Source organism: Wyeomyia smithii, chromosome 2 (genome assembly GCF_029784165.1).
Source record: "Wyeomyia smithii strain HCP4-BCI-WySm-NY-G18 chromosome 2, ASM2978416v1, whole genome shotgun sequence".
Classification (NCBI taxonomy): domain Eukaryota; kingdom Metazoa; phylum Arthropoda; class Insecta; order Diptera; family Culicidae; genus Wyeomyia; species Wyeomyia smithii.
This window is the reverse complement of record NC_073695.1, coordinates 55,613,255-55,634,687: the sequence shown is the minus strand read 5'-3', so window position 1 is coordinate 55,634,687 and position 21,433 is coordinate 55,613,255. Positions and strand designations below refer to the sequence as shown.

Below are 21,433 nucleotides of genomic sequence, written 5' to 3'. Positions count from 1 at the left end.
AAACATTTCCAAAGTCAAATAAATCATTGACCAGTGTACGGATTCATGATGCCAGTGGTTCATAAAAGCCGTACAACGACCAATAAAAATTAGTTGTCAGTAAATTTGAGGAACGGAGCAATCTACTTGAAGTTCAAATATCAATGTAAGATAGCAAAATCGGGTCATCGAGTTCATTGTTTTGAAACTTGGCTGCAAAAGTGGCGCGCTGAATCCTCTGACGTCTCACCAGTGAAACCGGTTCTCGTACCGAAGAAAATTATTAGGTGTACTCCAGGCTAGATGTCTCAGAGCGATACGAACGAATCTTCGTTGAACGCGTTCTGTTCTATCTTTCTAGCCCAGGTCATACGGATTCCAGATGATGCAGGCATTTTCCGGGATTGGTCGAACTAGTGTACAGTATAATGCTTTCAAACAGCGTGAAATCTCGGGTGATTTTTGTGATGAAACCAAGTTGTGGAACGTGAGCTTGTGATCCAATAGACTCCACGATCGTTGATCTGATCAACACGTTCGAGGATAGATCCATTTATCTGGTAATCGAAAGAAACGGGCACCTTACAACGATGGAATGTTATAACCAAACATTTAGCGTTGCTTATTGTTAGCTTGTTTTTGTTACACCAGTCAGCGAAGATGTCCAACAGTGCTTGCAGACGCTGGTAATCCTGGATAGATATCACAACATGGTAGATCTTCAGATCGTCGACATATGCCAAAACGCATCCGACATTCAGCAGAATGGCAATGTCGTTAAAGCACGACGCAAACAGCAAAGGACCCAAATTACTACCTTGAGGGACTCCGGAAGTTTTGCTATATGTATGTAATTCAGCTTAAGACGCAAAGTGCGGCCTGAAAGATACAAGCTTAGTCATAAGGTCAGTCTCTCAGACACACCAAGTTTAGTGAGCTTATGCAATAGTATCTACCGTGTGTGCAGAAACACCATCGGGACCAGGAGCAATTTAAAAGCACGTTTATTGAAAGGTGTTCGTTGCTTGCCAGGCAGTCTCAAATAGCATCAAAAAGATCAATTAGATTTCTTGTTCAGGAAAGCAGTAAACAAGCTCTAGTACCCACCCAAGGTAATGACCCAGTGGATTAGCTTGTTTCAAGTTCATGAATTCAAATCCATCGATCACAGCAGTGTTAGCAGCAGGACATACTGTACTCCATACTCCACATTGAGCCAAGGAATTTTCGGCTAGTTGTAAACATCGCAAATAAGAACTCTTTCGTATAGGGACCCTTTGACAAATAATTCACGCATTGACAGGATATGCTAGTAAATAACCTGACAATCTTGTTTCTATTAAGAGGGATGTAGACTGAAGCAACCAAAAACTTCGTGCCTTTAATAACAGCAGAAATACAGATTTGTACAAAACAACTACTATGGCTTAAATTTACCACCGAACTACAGAACATTTGAGCAACAGCAACTACCAAAACTGCTTTTGTTGCTGTTACTTGTGCTACGATCACATCGATATACGAAGCGGGTTGAAATAGTTGAAAGGATCGATATAGCCATCTGAACCGGTCTCTGCTAGCATAATTACATCATCACTGCATTTACTAGAAGCAAGGAACAGATTGTCTACTTTAGTCCTCAAACCTCGTACGTTCTGGTAGTACGCGCGAATACCATTCGCGTCAATGTCGTGTGTAGTGAGTTCCGGTGACAGCTCTGGCAGAAACTATCGGAAGCCCGACGAATACGTTGGCTAGAACGATCAGGGACTCTGCTGATAATCGGTTCATCGGAGCTATAACGTATGATGGATAGTGGAAAATAGCAACTTCTTGATGTGATTTTCAACATACGTGTATTTGGACTCATTACAAAAAAAAACGGACTAATTTTACAGAGTTTCAATGTTGCGTCTGTCATTTAGTTTTGCTTGCAATTCAGTGAGTAATTATTTATGCAGGAGAAGGTTCCGTTATATTTTTCTGTCTACGAGCTTCTGTTTCTTCTTAACTATTTCTTCTTTTGTTTTCCAGCTTGAAGCTTGCTATACTCGATTGTAGTAAAATATACCAGATAGGGTCGATGGATTACAACTCTAGAGTAGTCTATGGTGCTCTTCATCAACGGAAGCAGAGAACGCGCCATACAATTAATGATATCCGCAGTAGGGACGCCCTCGCGAGAAATCTACGCAAACGAATACAAAACGGTAAAATAAATAATAAAGGAAAATCAGTTTGTATTTGTGACAAATAAAGCTTTGTTATTTGGTTGATTTCTACACAATTCTGTTAAAATAAATTAAAGTCGATATTATAGCAAAACGCCGCATGGTGGGCAGATCGCGCGGTGTATGCTTGGTACATTGGATTCACTTATGACATACACTCTCAGAATAGAGTACGTGGATCCGAAGTGCGTCCCTAGAGTGATATCGGTATCTACCGCTGATTTGTTCAATATCATTTGCTTGATTATTTATATGTATTGTATATTATACGTAGAGACAAACATTACTAAATCTTTTTTTCTTCAGTCCATTATATTCCCGTTTTCGCGCCAACCGTTTCAGAGCGCCAGGCCGAATCAAACAGCGGCAAAGTGCTAATGTACTTGCGTACGCGGCGCATAACCATAAGCGTCTATCAATGTATGCGTGTCAGTAAAGGTTGAGTGCTTCCGGATCTACGGAACTCTCTGTCTATTCACTATCGTCGGTGTCACCTTCGAATCCGTCGTCGAGTGGGTAGATCCTAATCACCAATTATAACACTTTGGGCTTCACTTTACCGCTGCCGCTTCCACCTTGCAAGAGCATCTGGGGTGGGGCAGTTGAGTTCTGCAGGTTATTTATAATTTTAAGCCGCTTGTTCGATAGGGACGTTAGCGAGGAAGCGGGTCGCTTTAGGCTGGATGACGCTGCTGTGTCAAGAACATGTTGATTAGTGCTGTGGTGCTGCTGCTGCTGCCGTTGCATTGAACTAATAAGATTCTTAAAGTAAGCGTTACTTAGCAAACAAGAAGTCTTTTCCGATGGTTTCTTAATCGAACCCTGTGGCAGTATCAGTCGTCTTTGACCACGATTAATCTGGCCAGGGCGAGTGCCCACCGGTGAGCTAGAAAGTCCAATCCCACCGTTGGAATCTTTGCTTTTGCCTAGTCCTGTGATTGGTGACAGTAAATGGTCTCCGGAACGGGCGCTCGAACTGTTAAAGTTAAGCGCACTGCGAGGACCACCAATCGGGGACAGCTGTGAGTTGAGCGATTTGGACAAATTGTTCGATTCGTTGACAAGATTTTTACGAATGTTGAGCAACTTTCGGTTCATAACATAGCCCCCACCTAATCTGCGCAACTGAAAATTGTTAACGTGTAGCGGTTTTGGCAGGTTACTGTACCACATTTTGACGCCACGAAACTCATCGATTTGAGCGTGGTACATAACACTGTTCATTTGTTGTTGCTGCTGGCGCTCCTTGATGAAGTCAGTGTCTACCGTTCGTAGCAGATTTATCTTGGAAATGTCTACAGGAGTGTTCACGGTTAGCAGTTCAAGTTCAGACTTTAGTGCAACATTCTCTATGAAATGCTGATCCACTAGGGACTGCGAGATTGTCGATAGTTGGGTCGGCGTCAGGATTATAGAGTCGGCCAGATCGGCTTGCAACTGTGGTAGTACGAGTGGATTTGCGGCAGCCGGCAGTAGGTTGATTGTTGGCACGATATCGTCAATACTTTCCGCTAAATCCGTCGTTAGCGCTTGACCAGCCGCGAGTTGTTCAGCGTTGTGCAGGTTTTGTGCTAGCGTTTGAATGGTGTAATTTATTTGATCGTTATAGTTTGAGATCAAAGCATGTTCGCTTAGCTCCTGACCTGTGGAAGCAGTTATGTATTGGTTGGGATCATGGATTTCAGTTCCATCCACCGTTGTTTGAACCAACGGAAGTTGATTGATTAGCTCAGCTGGGATAAACTGTTCAGCTCTTGTCAGTTCGCTATCCCCGGTGGAACCGTTCGCAGCAAGAATTTGCCCAGTTTGCATCGTCACGGTCGCCCCCTCATTCAAGGCAGCCGTGGTAGAGGTAATAGCGCTAGGATCATCGCTTCCGGCATTGACATTAACCATGTTACTTCCAGAAATATTCATCGAGGATATCACAGATAGGGGGACTGTTACGGTTAATTGTTGCTCCTGCATAAGATTAGCCGCAAACTGTTGAATAGATTCTTCTGGCGTTTCGTTTTGATTGGTGGGATGCAATGTACCGGAGACAGACAGTTTGAGAAGATTCGTGTTCTCTACCATGTCCGAGAGAATAGTGTCGGGATTTTCTTCAACAAAATGATGCGTGAGAAGCTCTGCAGCGACAGGCATAGTCAACGGCTGCTCCCGTTGTGATTTGCTAGCTCGCAAAAGAGCAATGTTTTTCTGTGAAGTCTGATCTACATTTGCATTTGACGCTGTCGATGTGTCTTGCTGGTAAACTGCTGCTTTCAAATGAGTAGACGAACGCTGCTTATGCCTTGATCGGTCATTTTTGAATTCCGCTGACTTCGCAACTGTCGACGACGGTGAAGATATTAGGCTAGAGTTGCTGGCAGCTTTGAGACAGCCAGGGGTGGAAGGTGCACTCTCGTTGCGGGGACTAGATTTCTCAGGGGTGAAGGAAAGATGCTCTGATATAGTTTCAATTCCAACGGCAGCCAAAGCACTTCGAGCGCGTCCATCGGCATCGAAACCTGACGATGAGTTGCTGGATGATTCCACATCGATGTAACTCTGAGGAAGATGAATGAAAAAAAAATCAGCTTGTAAAAAGTACTGAACTATTGAACTATAATTAATATCATCACGATTACGTACCTCACATTGGCCTAGCGATGCGGATTTTTGTTCTGACAGAAGTTTGTCGAAGCTCTTGCTTCTCCCTGGTACGGCCCGCCGCAACGAAACCGAATGGGATTTGCAGTTGAGTGTCCTCGTGCAGCGTCTTTTACCATCGCTGGAAGTTACACCACAGTGCCTGTCCGGATCATACTCCCTTCGGTGTTCACTTTTCCGGTCACTGCTGGAAGACTGCAGTTTACTGCTGGTAGGAATAGAAGTACTGCTGCTGCTACTACTACTACTGCTGCTGCTGCTACTACCGCCATTGCCACTGGTCGTACTGAATGACGACGACGATGATGAGGATGATGATGAGGACGAGGAGGACGACGATGAAGATGAAGCGGATGATGCGAGCTTGGAGCTGCTCCGCTTCCCCCCCTTTCCCAACGGTGAGGGATTGTTGTGGATGTTGAGGGATGATGTGCTGTCACTGCTGACACCGGATGAGGTAGAAGATAAGGAGCCTTTTTTGTCTAGAAGGCCACTGAGAGTGGCTGTATGAGAGGAAACAGATTCGTGCTTTTGATGGTCCCGAGAGCTCGGAACCATGCTGCTAGTAGCATCAGTCGGTGGATTAGTCTCGTGTATGGACGTTTTCGAACTGCTACCACTGGAACTACCGGGTTTTCCATTGTGGTGGGAGGAACTGTGAAAGGAAGATACGCTTTTGCCGTTTTTCCCTTTAATTTTGGAGCTTAGGCTACTGCTACGAGCCTTCAACGGAGTATTATCCAGATCGTCGTGTTTGGAGATGCTGTTGGACTGATGCACCTTTTCTGTCCGGTTGGAGTCACTGCAGTTGCTACTACTTCTCGGCGGGGTTTCACCGTAAGAGTGATGATCTCGACTACTGTGCGATGCCGACGATGATAAACTTTTCGAGGCATGGCTGTAGTAGGAATGGTGTCGATTACTCATGTGTTTCTGGAGGCCTTGAGGTTTGACCACACTGCCACACATATCACAGATTACGGCATAAAACGGATCTGTCTCCGGGCACAAACCGTAGAGACCCATATCAGCCTTGTCCAATCGCATAACGCTGCCCTTATGACGATTGCGTATTCCGCTTCTAGAAGCATTGCTAAAGTTGCTCGCAGCCAGCGACAGTGTCGATGTGGCAAACGCTGACGAGTAATATTTATTAGAGCTCTTATGGTGGCCACCGTGGCTTTTGGAGGACTTGCGATGCTCACTGGTGAACTCACTGATTGGGACGTCCTCATCATCAGCTGCGGAATCGCCAAAATAAAATGGTTAATGTTTAAAGGTAAAAAAAAACAAATTTTCAATTTTACGAACTAATTTCATTTTTGTCATATGACTTACATTTTAAGTTTTAGTAAAGCGGGCAATGTATGCAGTTTGCGAGGATGCGAAAATAAACGGGAATAGAAGGTGTGACTTTTAGGCTTAGAAAAAATTTTCCCTCGTCCAGGCGGGACACGAACCCGCAATCTCCGTTGTCTCCGGCAAGGTGTTTTGGCCAATTAAACTACTGGGAAAGGTATAAATAGTTCTAAACCAAAGTCGAATCACCCTCTACTATTGTGTTCCCGTATCTCAGCACGCCAACGATGAACTGCACACACTGCCCAGTTTGAGTTTATTTTTTATAACTGAGAGAGTGATCTCTTCACGCACACAGTGTATAATGACTTATTATATCTACAGCGGCGCAAGCGATGAGACACCTCAGTCGGTGGCTAGACTCCGAACGCGTATCACGGAAGCTTTACTAAAACTTAAAATTTTCAATGTTATGTTATCATAAAATTATGGAACAGAGAAAAAACTCTCCTATTTTTTTATTATTTTCTGATTCTACTGACATTTTTTGGAGGATTGATTTATCACAGAGGAACCATGAGGCAACATTACTCACAATCCAATCCGGTTAATTTACTCGCGAGTTCAGAAAATGCTCTCCACTTCTGTCCCTTAAGTTTGGCTAGGCTGACACTGTTGTCCCGGTTACTCATTATGCTTTCTCAGTCGTTGATCGGTTGTGAAAAACGTTCACGGAGCGTCCACTAGCCGTCGTTATTTATAGGTCACAAATAATGCAGGTTTTGTCGTAACGTTCAACTTGTGAGTTCTTTCTGGTAGAAAAAAATAGAAGCAATAAGGAATTACTTTACGAACTAATTTCAATTTTTTTGTCTTATGACTACATTTTAAGTTTTGCAAAGTAGACAGTGTATATAACTTCTGGAATACGAATATGAACGAGAACTGAAGAATGTGATTGAGGCTTAAAAAATACCTCATCTAGACGGGACTCGAATCCACAATCTCCCTGTCTACGACATGGTGTTTTATCTAAGTAAACTACTGGGAAGCTGTACCCATCTAAGACTTCCTCTTAATGTGACTCTAAATCTTTTTATTTTTATTTGTTTACATGTTTCTCTTGATGATACATGTTATTCAAATTGAAATAGTCTGTTAATAAAAATCCAACATCCAACAGGATGAATGTTGGACAGTGTCCCATGGGGAAGCCATGTTGGATACCTGATCTTGAAAATCTCGCCCCCGTGGCTTCAATGCTTGTACAGGTATATTGAGTTTAATTCTAGAATCAAGTTTCTCGTTCGGTCTCCACTACTTTGTAAGAAGTTTCAAATTTGTGTTAATTTCCTACCTAACCATTGTTGTTCGTTATAGGGTATCAAACGTCTTCGGCAGTGGTTTTCTTCGGCAGCTTTTCTGCAGCAACCTTATGCAAAAACCTACCGAAGAAAACTACTGACGAATACGTTCGATACCCTAATTTGTTCATTTGAAAAAATTTCATTTACGAAGCTATGCCCAAGCCAATTCTTGTAGTTGATTTATATAAAGCAAAATATTCTTGAAAAGGTTTCGAAACTTTTTATTGTTCTACGATAAAAACCTTCAGGTTATTAAACGATCGTTTTTACCTCGGAACGCTATGCCTTCATAAACCTATTCGATTGATGAATTCGAACAATGAAACATTATGACGTTTATTATTGTTATTACATAATATGCCATAAAATTGTTTTATTATTACAAATGCCATCATCTAATCGTTGGTTTCAGACAAGACAAAAATGCATTTAGTGATGCGGTTTGCGCTTTAAAATAAATGATTAAATGCTCCTCCTCGTCAAATTGAAAACAAAATGGTTTCGAAATGAGACAAACTCTACTTTCAGGCGAAAAATAAACCTTTTTTTCTGTTTTCCTCTCACCCAAACGAAAATACTGTGAGGCAGATTTCAACATTTTTAACCCGTAAAGACCCGGGACGGAACTTCTCGAGGTTGTTTGGTCACGAGGATAAATCGTTCACCGTCTTTGGATTCAGAAGACATTACTCTAAAAAAATAATGCTCAAACATCGAAGAGCTAAGTTGAAACCTACCGTAGGAGACTGGAATAATCAAGTTTCCATGAAAAAAACGTACTTTAGTGAGTGTAACCTCGTTTTTCTCAGAATCTGTGCATGACAAAAATAAATATTTCATCGCATATGGGTTTAGAAATTCTGATTCTAAAAATGTAGAGCTATAACTTTAAAGAACAATTATGTTATTTGAATTTCGTTGAAAATACGTAGTTGTGGGATTTTGTACTGAAATAATCTGGAAACTTTCAAACTTGCTCTTATTTAGCATATTTCGTCTACCTGATATGATTCGATACATAGATCAATTCATACGTATAAAAATTTTCAGCGTTTGCTCGATCTGTTTGAAAAATATGAAAAATAGTAAGAGGGTGGTATCCAAGACACGACCGCATAGTTGACGTAGGACTACAATAGTTTTATATTTCCCTTTGAGGCTCTGTTTGATTTGAGCTCGTTTTACTTTTGGTACGGTTCGATTCTGGCACACATGTGCCAAAAACGAGCGATTATGTCTAATCACATTTCTTAGTTTTCTTGATTATTTGAATCAATTTAAGCTCAACATCCTCCAAAAGAAGGGTATTTTGGTTCTTTATGTTGCCGAAGCGAATTACCGGAATCGGTAAAACGGTTCCTGGAATATGCACATGTGCCGGTAATATAATGATCATGATCTAAGCAGTACTAAGCCTCTAATTACTGGGGGAGTAATATCAAGTATCTAGGTCGTCAGCCTCAATTCATCAAGCGCCTCAAACGACTTGGAACTAAAACTACTTCATTGGTGGAAATATTTATGAAAAAAAGTCATGAAAAGAGAACCGTTTATTTTTGGCATGGTTCAATCTTGGCAAAAGGAAAATTCTGCCGTGTCGTGTTTAGCAAAATCGAACGAGGTCTGTATTTTGATTATTTATTTGCAGCACTCTATTTTAGAAGAAAAAATATTCTCTTTATAATTGAGTCAATTTTCAATTTTCTTCAATACGCGAAAATGCAAGCTTCCATACAGACCTAAATTGAGTACGATTTAGTAGAAATTAAGCAACATTCATTTGTCTTGTGAACGATGGCTCACTCTCCGATCACCAAGCGGCAAAGATGTCACATAATAAAATTTTTCTGCAGTTATAAGTTCGTGGAACAAATAACGATAAAGAATTACAGTTTTCAAACAAAAAGGAATATTCACAGAAAATTAAAAATGGACATTAGAACAACAGAGTGTAGAGTTCAAACATAAACAAAATGGCGCAGTGTATTTTGCGGCACCCGAATAATCATATTGAATTCTGATATTTGCTACTATACGAAACAAGAAGAAGAAGACAATTCAAACGGCAGTTCGATTGTCTTCCAGATCGCAAAACGATACCTACGCGTTAACCCAAAACGCCCCACTGTGTGTCGACAGCGGCAATTTAGTCTTCACTTGGCTTGGCTGCATACAAATGAATATCGAGTTCTACTGCACTGATAGACGACGAGTGACCAGCGCTTTATTCATACATTTCTCGGTGCAGTACTGTTGCCTGTTCCAGCATGCTTTCTTTCAGAACATCAGTTTTAATAACATTCTAACCGCAGAACGTAAAACTGTCTGATATTGGAGGTGGTTCTTTTTTCGAAAAGCTTCACCTTCAAGACTTCAAAATAGTCTAGGCTCATGAAAGCGAAAATTAGTTGACCTATTGGGACGGGGAGATTCTGTCAATTTTTTCTTGCCACTGCTGTACAGGTGCCTGCTGTGATAAGGCAGTGGGTGTCTACTCACGAAGTCTGTGCCAGGCGTGCTCGCATGTGATTGGTACATTGTTCGTGAAAATTCGATCTTGAAACTTTTGTGAAATTTTCACTGTTTAACAATGAAATGATAATGATAACTGAGGAATCACAAAATTGTCCATTATTTTATCATTCCAACGACATATTGATTATTGTAATCCATCATGTGGTTATATCATTATTACCGTTTGAAATCTTTCATTCCAACGTTACACCTTGGTTTTAGTTTCCGCAGTATGTATCTCGATATAGTGCGGTTAGACGTAGTCCTACGTCATAAAAACAAAAACAGACATACAGTCAGTTTTTTTACGCGGGGGATACGTACCTCGTAAAAAAAACAGCTTAAAAAACGCATTAATTCGAAAATCCGCGTAATTCAAAAATCTGCGTAAAAAAACCACGGTAATTTAAAAATCCGCGTAAAGTAGTCCAGCAAGAGGGGCTTTAGAAAAAACCCGAGACGCTCTAGAACCAGTATTTAAAATTGTCCTCTTTGACTGTCATTCCGGATCTTTCGGAGAGCGGAGGGTATTTTTTGGACTAAGTCTTTTACTAGATAAACACTTAAACGTTTCTGGTTCTAAACCCACGTTAATTCGAAAATATTTTTTGAATTAGCGCGGTATCGCGTAAAAAAAACGTGTTAATTAAAAAATCCGCGTGAAAAAACCTCGTAAAAAAATCCACGTATGAAAAAACCGCGTTAAAAAACCTGACTGTATTTGCGTCTCACGAAAAAGGATTGGAGTCCAGAGGGATGGTACCTTTCTTAAACTTAGAGCAGCTATTTCCCTTGAATAATATTCCAAGTTTTCTCAAATCGGCCGAAGCAGTGCTGAAAACGACCAATCAAAAGAAATGTTCCGTCCCGGCTCATAACGGGTAAATAGTTTGTAAGACTTTGTACCAGTGGCGTAGCCAGAAATTCTTTCTGGTTGGGAGTTTGATGAAAAATGTGGACTTTTAAGGCCCAAGCACAATGAATACGTTTGCGTTGCGTTAACGTTAATTTGACAGAAATGTATGGGCTAACTGTCAAATTGCCGCAAACGCAGCCGCAACGTATCAATTGTGTTTAGGCCTTTAGAATATTGAAGTGAGAAGTTTGAGTCCGTATCCGTATCTACTTACTTACTTTACTGCCGCTCCAAGCATAACTGTCCCATATTCTATGCAAACCTTATGGACGCTGGGACGGTTATGCTTGGAGCGGCAGTTTACTTTGTCTAACGGACCTAACCGGTCTAGGGTCGAACGATTTAGAAATGTCTAGTTTCTTCTGTCTTGGGCAGCCATTCTCCAGTCCACGAAGTCGACGGCCACTTCCTTGTTCCCTACTGAAGATAGTTTTGGCAGCTCTCTCGTCAGGCATTCTGGCTACATGCCCAGCCCACTGAAACCTGCCCCGCTGTATTACTTTCACTATATCAGTATGTTTGTATACCTGGTACAACTCATGATTCATGCGTCTGCGTCACACTCCATCTTCCAATTTACCGCTAAGTATCGATCGCAGAACTTTACGCTCAAAAACTCCGAGCTCTCGTCGATCACCTTCCTTCAGCGTCCATGCTTCATGTCCGTAAAGGTCCACCAGGATATCAGCGTCCTATACAGCGCTAGTTTTGTGCGAGTTGGCAAACAACGGGATCTTAGCTGGTTACCTGGTTAGCTGGACCACAGAAGGCCCTGTTTGCAGCTGCAACTCGTCGTATCACTTTACCGCTCATATCATTGTGACATATTACGAGCGTACCAAGATAAACAAATTCATCATCTACTGCAAATCGTTCCCTATCTATCTCCACCTCAACACCAACACCACGGGCAGAATACCTCTCTTTGTTCTGACACGTAGCCGTAGTGAGTTTGCGGCTCCTGGGCCCTGGCACAGTTCTTCTCATCTGTCGCTCTCTGGCCCTCGGCATCGAACCAGGCATTAGGCTGTCTTCCACGTGTCGTACCTACCTACCACCCCTCTCGCAGTCGTTTCGATGGCACCGTGGATAATGCTCCCCAGCCCATTTATGTCTTCCATTCGTTCCTCCTGCTGTTCTGCGATCCGTTGATCCAGTTTTCTGGCGTATTCTGCAGCCATGCCATCAGCTTTCAGCCGCTGAATGTCGAAACGCGTCGTTTTCTCTTTGCGAGATTTTAGCACGTTAGACAACCATGCACGGATTTTATAAACGACGAGATAATGATCAGAGTCAATGTTTGGTCCTCGGAAAGACCTAACACCAGTAACATCCGAAAAGTGCCGACCGTCAATCAGTACGTGATCGATCTGGGATGGCTTCTCCATTTTAGTGCCTCCAGGAGTGTTTCCGAATATTTTAACGTGAAAAATAGGAGCTACATATGGCCACTCCCCTGGCCGCGGCAAAGTTTTTTAACCTCAGGCCGTTTTCGTTGATTGACGAGTGAAGGCTATGCCTTCTAATGAACGGACGGAAGAGTTTTCCCCCTCCCAACCTGTGCGTTTACGTCTCCGATGACGACTTTTACGTCGTGTTTTGGGTACTCGACATAGATTTGCTCAAGCTTGTCATAGACCTCATTTTGGACTTCATCGGATTTGTCGTTTGTCGGTGCGTAGGTGTTGATTGACTGTAGTTGAAGAATTTGCCCTCAATCCTTAACACACATATACGGTCATCTACGGGCCTCCACCGGATGACTCTTGTTTTCTGATTTCCCAGCACTACAAAACCGACGCCACGTTCCGCTACTTTGCCACCACTGCACAGTCGTCCAATAAGGCAAAAAGTGGAACTTAATTCCATAGCCCCTTTCAACTTCATCCTAGCTTAATAGTGTCTTCCGAGCAATTGTTTGTATGAATGACCCACATAATCGCAAATTATCAAAAAATATGAAAAGTTTACCATACTAAAAATAAAAAAATTAACTTTTTTGTGTTAAGAGATAGAAGAATAGTTAATTCAGCAAAGTTGTAGGAAATTCAAAAATATGAAACTTTGTTGAACAAATAAAAATCCTATCTCTTTACGGTACAAAGTTATAAAGTACACTACATGGAACTTATTTAAAAGTTAGTTTTCTGTACTTAACTTTTGTTAGATGCATTTTACACGAAAGTGTAGTTCGGAGGAATTGTTATGGCACACAAAACACACATTTTTGCCGAAGACCATATATCTCCAGGACTTTTCCTTACAAAGTTATATCATATTTTAGCTTATTTTTCCGATAACTTCAAGCACGTATAGGTTAAAAAGGGGCAAGTGGAATCATGATGTCAATACTTTTCCTTGAAGTTAAGCTGAAGTACTATAAACTTCTTTAAGTTCCATTTGTCCCAATCCACCCATTTTAGAGTACGGCGAGCATATGTCACAGTAGGTTTTCATATATTAAAAATACTAACTTTTTTGTGTTAAGAGATAGAGGAGTAGTTTTTCCGGCAAAGTTTTAGAACGTACAAAAATATGAAACTTTGTTGAACAAACAAAATTTCTATCTCCATTGGGAACAGAGTTACAGAATATTTCATGTAAAAGTTACTTAAAAGTTAGTTTTTTGTATTTAACTTTGGTTAGTTAGATTTTACAAGAAAAAATATGCTGAAATGTGCTATATCTTTGTAAGGATAAGTCCTGGAGATGTGTGGCCTTCAACAAAAACGTGTGTTTTGTATGCCCAAATGCTTCTTTAGAACAACGTTTTCTTGTGAAATGTAACCAACAAAAGTTAAATACAAAAAACTAACTATTAAGTAACTTTTACATGAAACACTCTGTTACTCTGTTCCCAATGAAGATAGAAATTTTGTTTGTTCAACAAAGTTTCATATTTTTGTACGTTCTAAAACTTTGCCGAATAAACCATTCCTCTATCTCCTAACACAAAAAAGTTAGTATTTTTGATATATGAAAACCTACTGTGACATATGCTCGCCGTACTCTAAAATGGGTGGATTGGGACAAATGGAACCTGAAGAAGTTTATAGTACTTCAGCTTAACTTCAAGGAAAAGTATTGACATCATGATTCCACTTGCCCCTTTTTAACCTATACGTTCTTGAAGTTATCGAAAAAATAAGCTAAAATATGATATAACTTTGTAAGGAAAAGTCCTGGAGATATATGGTCTTCGGCAAAAATGTGTGTTTTGTGTGTAACAATTCCTCCGAACTACACTTTCGTGTAAAATGCATCTAACAAAAGTTAAGTACAAAAAACTAACTTTTAAATAAGTTCCATGTAGTGTACTTTATAACTTTGTACCGAAAAGAGATAGGATTTTCATTTGTTCAACAAAGTTTCATATTTTTGAATTTTCTACAACTTTGCTGAATTAACTATTCTTCTATCTCTTAACACAAAAAAGTTAATTTTTTTATTTTTAGTATAGTAAACTTTTCATATTTTTTGACAATTTGCAATTATGCGGGTCATTCATACAAACAATTGCTCCGAAGACACTATTAAGCTAGGATGAAGTTGAAAGGCGCTATGGAATTAAGTTCCACTTTTTGCCTTATTGGACCACTGTGCACTGTAGTAGATGTGGTACTTGAAGGAACTCCCTTTCTTCGGAATTTGTCCTTTAAACCTTCTGAATCGCTGCGATTACGACTCCCTGTCGCTGTAGTTCTCGGCCAAGCAAGCCAGCTCGCGCCGGTGCATTGAGAGATCGGACGTTCCAAGTATTTAATTTCCAAGCGTTTACCTTTATCTTTTTCCGTGTTCGTAGCCTAAGTCTTTGCCGATTTATCCGTTCCGTATTTCTTATTTCGTTGTTTGTGGTTGAAAGAAAGGTTTAGGTATGCTACCTTACCAGGGTCGCGATACCTACATCCTGCTGATGGGGCTGCCAGCTTAGGTGTAGCTGGAGGGATACAGCATTCCATAATTCAGCCACAGCCGCGTACGATTCCCTTCCCGGTCAGCAGACGACCATAGATTCCGTATCTACATCGTTTTTTAATAAATTCAGATACAATTTCGAGATTCCATAATGAAATCTGACGTTCCACGCATATTTGTGCCTCTAGATACTATCCATTCAAATTCGTCTCACTAAACAGTACGAACGCTTTCCGAAGTGGCCATAGGCGGCACGCACGGATTCCCAGAATTTCTGGATAACCGCTCAAACATGTCCCACGTTGGAGATCTTGTAATCAGCAAGCTTCGACATCATGTTGGACCATACAAAAAATTTTATTGAGTTCAGATCAGGTGAACTTAACGGACACCAGCCTTGAATCAAGTTCGCTGTATGCGCTGGTGCACCGTTTTATTGGAACACGAAGAGTTTTCGAAGACACGGGGCAACATTTTTGTCCAAATCTTCCGTTTTATAACAAACAGCATTGAACCATTTCAATGTGGAATAATGATACAGATTTTAGTTCGACTCATTTTTACGAGAACGAGTCATTGCACATCCTATATTCTAAACACATAAATTTCAAATGAAATTTAATCTATTTATGGTCCATTTCAGGTTCTTTTCTTAGGTTTTTTATAGTTTGTATTTTTGGTTACGCCGCTATAGACCAGGGAACCTATTTTGATCAGCTTATGGAGCCTTCTGTGTATTGAACGCTAAATTGTAAGTTACAAAAAAGTGGATTTTTCCTTATTTTTGCAAATTTTTCGGATTAACAAATTCCAAATAAGCACTAAGTTTTAATTTACAAAAAAGGAGTGGAGGTTTTCCTAATTTTTAATATTTCAAAAAAAATTTAAGTTTAACCGTGAAGACCCGGGACGGAACTTGTTTTTTGAAAATGCTCGTTCTCAGCACTGGAATGGCCGATTTGGGAAAACTTGGAATTTTATTCAAGGGGAATAGTAGCTCTAAGTTTTGGTAAAGGTGCCATCCCTTTGGACCCCTCCCCGTTTTTGTGAGACGCAAATATGTCTGTGTTTTTTTTCTAATTTTTCAAACAGATTGAGCAAACACTGGGAATTTTCATACGTATCAATTGCTCCATGTATCAAATCATGTCAGGTGGATGAAATATAGTATGTTATAGTGAATTTCGTAGTTTTCAAATTATTTCAGTACAAAATCACAAAACTACGTATTTTTAAAAAAATTCAAACAACAAAACCGTTCTTCAAATTTTAAGCTCTACATTTTTGCGGTAAGGTCTCCTCAATCCATGCGCGATGAAATATTTATTTTAGCATGCAAACATTTTGAGAAAAACCAGTTTAAATTCACCAAAGTACGTATTTTCATGGAAACCTGATTTTCTCAGTCTCCCACGGTAGGTTTCAACTTAGTTCTTCAATTTTCAAGCTCTATATTTTTAGAGTAACGTCTCTTGAATACAAAGATGGTGAAAGATTTTTTCTAGCATGCACAGATTTGTAGAAAAATAAAGTTTTCATAAAAACTCGTACTGTAGTGAATTCAAATTCGTTTTTCTCTAAATCTGTGCATGCTAGAATGAGTCTTTCACCATCTTTGGATACTCACTTGCTAACTTGCTAAGCACCCATTATTCATTTTAAAACTAGGTTGGGAAATTTTCTACTTTTTATGAAAATTCGACTTTTTGCTGGTTATTTGCAGTTTTTCATGGATTTACTGAAATGAGTGATCAATATAACACAATTTCCTTGTAGTAAAAACAATTTTTTTCATGGTTCATATTTCACTAGACAGTGTTCTTCAGAGCGTCTTGAGTAGAAACATATGTTTTTATTTTTGGATTATTTTATTTTTGAAATAAACCCTAGTGCCAAAGTTTGAGATGCCTAAAAAACATAAAAACGATCTACAAAACCACACAAATCATTGTATTGTTTATTGGGCATCTTAAACTTGATTTTCCATTGAAATGGTTCATTTTTGAGGGTCATAAAAGCAAAACTTTGTGTACTTTGAGGTACCCTCAAATCATGTCCGAATGAGCTCAAGATTCAATTATGTAATTCATTCCATACATGTCATTGTCACCTTAACGCATATATCTGAAGACTGTAAAGGCAACCAAATTCATTCTTCAAATAGAACAACGAGAACGTATTTCAAGGACGCACTTGTTTTATCATATCTTTGCAGGAATATTGCACAAGGAATTTAATCCGACACATGATTGGGAACGGTAAATGTTGACACTATAATATAAACATCTAATTTTGACAAAAGCTCTGATACAGTGGAAAAGATTCTACCTGAATTTATTTTACCCTGTACTAATTAGTTTAATGAAATAACCCTATTGTGACTGAATGGAATGTCTCAAATTCTGTTTTATTCTGGGCGAAGCTTTGCAAGAATGGGTCAACTAGACAGATTTTAGTTCGTATAACTTTATGATGAGAGTAATTGAACCAAGAATGCCTTAACCATAATTTTATTGAAATGGGTTTAGAATACCCTTGCAGCTGATAATAAATTTAAAAATTTTGCTTGGGAAGGGTAGGTAATCTTATTGTTGCATGAATTCATTGCAATATACTGGAAAAATACAGCATAAATAGTTTATAACCTTGTCAATTGGTTGTTCGAGATGAGCGTTCTAGTTTTTATAACACGCTTCTTCACTTTCACTGCATATGAAGCAGCCTTATCTACTAGCGGCTCTTATAAAGTTCATTGGATAATAAAATATCATTATTACTATTATCAGAAAAAGTAAAACAAACGAAACGCAAAAACTCAATTCAAGCTCATCGCTGTAACAAAAAAATCTATAACCTCATATCGGTTAAGCAATATTGAGAATAAAAATCGAAAAAACTATCCTCAGATTGTTGAGAAATGATCAAACAAGATTTTTTTCACTATGAGGTTCACCTTATATTATGTACTATAAATGTGTAATAATTCGAAAAACAAAATCCTTGGTAATAATTGTTCTAGAACTACGTCTTCAACTTTCTGCGGTGGTGTAACGGAGACGCATCTAACCGGAGATTAGAAGTTGTGGGTTCGAGTCTCACCTGCTGACTATATATTTCGTAGTTTCCACTATCATATTTTTTGAGTAATTCCCTTTTCTATCTTCATCGCTAAATTTACTCTTTGAACCGATAATTTGTTCTATTTTTCTTTGCAATTTTTCTCCGCCGTTTTGGTGCTTTTTTCCGATTAGCGAATCCAAAACGCTCATTCATTAGATTTTCTATCATTTTTCTTGATTTTTTGTACTTGAAGGACACATAAACGAGTAATGCCCGAACTGTGGTTAGTGTTTCCGATATTACTCGATAACAAAAAAGTCCAACCTGAAAATGTTCCTACTGAATAACAAAAAATGTACGATTGCAAATTTTCCTAATTCTTGAGATTTTTTTTCTGATTTTCTGCAGATTTTCGGTTATCAATGTTACTTGTGCCGGTGTCTTTGTTGTTACTAGCACGAAAAAGTTCGTTTTTAATGATACTTTTCTCACTGGAAGCGTACAGCTTGTTGTAAATAATTTGTGAAAAGAAGGGTAGGTTTTATGCCTTTGAAAAAAGTATATTAGAAGAAAACATCTTAAAAATAGGGGCTCACTACCATTTAAAATCGCTGCTAGTAACCCAGTACCTTTTTTGCATTTTGCATTTTTAAACTGTTATTGATCACGTATAATTTGGATTACTGCATACTACTTTAGGTTTTAAATATATGTTGAGCAAACTTTCCACCTGTTAATAGGGTTTACTATCATACACATTGACATCACATTGTACACATATAAGTATTTTCTAATTAAAAGGTTGAACTCTGCAGTCGTTTTAAAATCGGATTGTTTCATAACAAAACTAGTCATGAGAGGTGAGAGCCACAACCGATCACAATGGAAACCTACATTACTGCCTACCGTAAGACAATATGCCCTACAAAGTCGCGATTGCTTGCGTATCTCTCACGGCATATTGCGACACTACTATCTCTGTCTACGAATGTTTGTCATTAGTGATATGAAAGCGTTGATTATTTATGATTCACTCGTATATCGATGCATGCCATCGAGTCGACATAACAAAAGTTTCACATATTACAGCTCTCATTTTTTCGGACAATATTCCGCATATCGGTCACTATCCTTTGCAGGTGATAATTGAATTACTTAGAAGTAGCAAAACCATACTTGTACATAGCAGTTTCAGCCAGACTACGATAAATTTAAACTGATCTCAAATAGATGCAGTGTTCTTTTCTTTAATTTGATGAAGCATTTTCAAGGTTTCATAAAATATTCTCACGACATAATCGGCGCAAGCCTTTGCCAGACAGTCGCTGTCATCCGAGAACTTTGGCTGAACAAGGTGCACAGTTTCACTTCTCTGCCTGTCTGCCTAAAATGGGATAAATCCGAACTGACCTGTATGTCCTGCGCGGGGAGCCCGGAGCAATAGACGGTGGACATTCACACTATTTACAAACCATTTTGCAGTTGGTTTACTTTTATGAAACTTTTGCTTGACACTTCGTGCCTGCTATGTGTAGCATTTACAAGTCGTACATCGAGCCAGCCTGCGAGTGACCCCTGCACCAATGGCAACACATACTTCATCGTTGGGTTGCAGTGTTGCTGGTGCTTTCTTATGGAACAAATTTAAATGTTTTAAATATTTCAAACTTTTTCGAAATGTTTAATGTGTAGAAAATTCTGTTGAGTTAAATTCAAGTCATACATTAGCCAATACATGTGTTTTGCCGAGATGAAAACAATTAAACCCAACAGCTGCACAAAATGGAAACAAAACATAGGAACCGTATACTATAACTTTTTAACAACACTATTTAATCGTATCATGCTAATTATGCTGATGTAAGAGATGTCAGTTGCCTATTAATGCTTAAAAATCTAGGCTAACATAAATGGTCTACTTTTTTATACTATTGATGGATCACGTTTACGATTGTTTATATTTAACATACCAGAATTCGGAGACGCTGGCACCACGGTATGCTGCCAATCGACACGAACACTCCTACGGCACCGCTATGAATGGGTTACTGATGAATAAACGTACTACCAACGCAGTACGACGCACTGTCGCGGTACCTGCTATCTAACGGGACTGTGTTTGTGCACCTAGGGTGTAGGGGTGTAGTAGTAATCCAGCCGCTTTTTATGGCGGTGTTTGTTTTGGTTTCCTTTCTCGATGTGACCCGCACTCTATCTCTTTCTGTCGCGCTGCGAAACCGAACAGGCTACACCTTGACGTTTGCCTTCCTCAACAACTGTCAGCTGACGATGGGTTGTTTCTCTTTCCTACGTACGCCTTATACCTCTTCTTTTTCTTCACCTAGGCCGAGTTGCTTAGCTTTGGAGAATACCGAGTACACGAGACTCTTGAAAATTATGCACCTTCTATTCCGTATGCAATGACCGCAGCGAATTTTTGATTGGCTACTGGAACGTGTCGTATCGCCACATTCTAGTTTGTTATTATGTCTGCGGTTAACATTCACTAGACACTACTGGATTGGTTAGGCAGGACACCCAAGATGCTTGAATTTCGCGATCGCGGGGACATAGAACCACCTCACACGCGACTAGTAGACAACCCCGAACTGGGATTTTTCCATTAATGCGGGGAGGGGTCCACCGCTGCTTACGCGACGTTGGGGAAAGTGCTGAAATAGAAAATAAACTTATTTTTATACTAGAAATTGGAATATAATTAAGCACAAACAAAATTATTGTTCAGAAACTATTTTCGAAATGCTCATTGTATAACAAATTTGAAGCATACATGGATTGAATGTTTTAAAGGTTTTAAAACAATCATATTGATGTCTCCCTCGGTGTTATTGATGCTATCAACCCAGTGCTAAATATATGGTGTTGAAGTTTTGCTTCCCAGTGATGCTAGCAACTTTGTTATTTTTCTGGTTGCGAAAGTATGGAAAATACAGAAAAAAGAAATTTCATTAGAATTTAAATTTTTATCTCTATTAAATTTTTCACACAAGTAATTGACGTATTTGGTTTCCATTTTGCAATGAGTAGCGAATTTCTACTCGGAGTAGGGCTTGTTATAAGAGGTTTTTTTCAGCAATTTTTATTATATCAAAAACAAACAATATTGAAAAAACGATGTTTGTAGATTATGAGGATATATTTAAAGATAATTATTACAGAATAAACATGTAAAAAATAACATCCGCGTTCTGTAGATGGTGTCGAGTGCTTTAGTAGTTATGACCTATACTTCTTGAAGTGTCGCATGTATGAAGCAATAAATTTGTTGCAGAATATCTTATCGAAAGAAGTCCGAAAACGCTATGGATTAAAAATATTTGTAAGTAAAATTGTAGTCCGATTTTTGCTTGACTCGATTGATTCATGACCTTCAAAAATGTGTATACCTTGGGGTTGCTTAAATAAAATAAAATGAAAAAATGATAGTTTTTTCTATAATATAGATATTTGAGAACTTTTACCATAATATGGAGAGAGAA

At 39.3% G+C, this 21,433-nt stretch overlaps 1 protein-coding gene across 4 annotated transcripts; it reads right to left on the bottom strand.

Annotated features, from left to right (window-relative positions):
- Positions 1-1,818: 1,818 nt before the first annotated feature.
- LOC129722693 (serine-rich adhesin for platelets-like) lies at positions 1,819-20,543 on the bottom strand. 4 transcript variants are annotated; one of them, XM_055676356.1, is made up of 4 exons: positions 19,904-20,543; positions 6,757-6,973; positions 4,845-6,103; positions 1,819-4,760 (listed from the first exon to the last, which is right to left on the bottom strand). In XM_055676356.1, exons 2-4 carry the CDS (start codon positions 6,851-6,853, stop codon positions 2,745-2,747), a joined length of 3,372 nt encoding a protein of 1,123 aa, XP_055532331.1. In that variant the 5' UTR covers positions 6,854-6,973; positions 19,904-20,543; the 3' UTR covers positions 1,819-2,744. The 4 variants fall into 4 exon arrangements, with proteins under 4 accessions (XP_055532331.1, XP_055532333.1, XP_055532332.1 ...); XM_055676358.1 differs by having other exon boundaries at positions 6,757-6,969; XM_055676357.1 differs by lacking the exon at positions 19,904-20,543 and adding an exon at positions 19,344-19,526.
- Positions 20,544-21,433: the final 890 nt, after the last annotated feature.

Excerpts from the sequence above, each read along its gene's own strand:
- LOC129722693 (XM_055676356.1), bottom strand. The coding sequence starts at position 6,853 with ATGAGTAACCGGGACAACAGTGTCAGCCTAGCCAAACTTAAGGGACAG. Across the intron at positions 6,104-6,756 it reads TAAATTAACCGGATTGGATT|CTGATGATGAGGACGTCCCA; the intron begins GTGAGTAATGTT and ends GCGATTCCGCAG. Across the intron at positions 4,761-4,844 it reads CATCGCTAGGCCAATGTGAG|AGTTACATCGATGTGGAATC; the intron begins GTACGTAATCGT and ends CATCTTCCTCAG.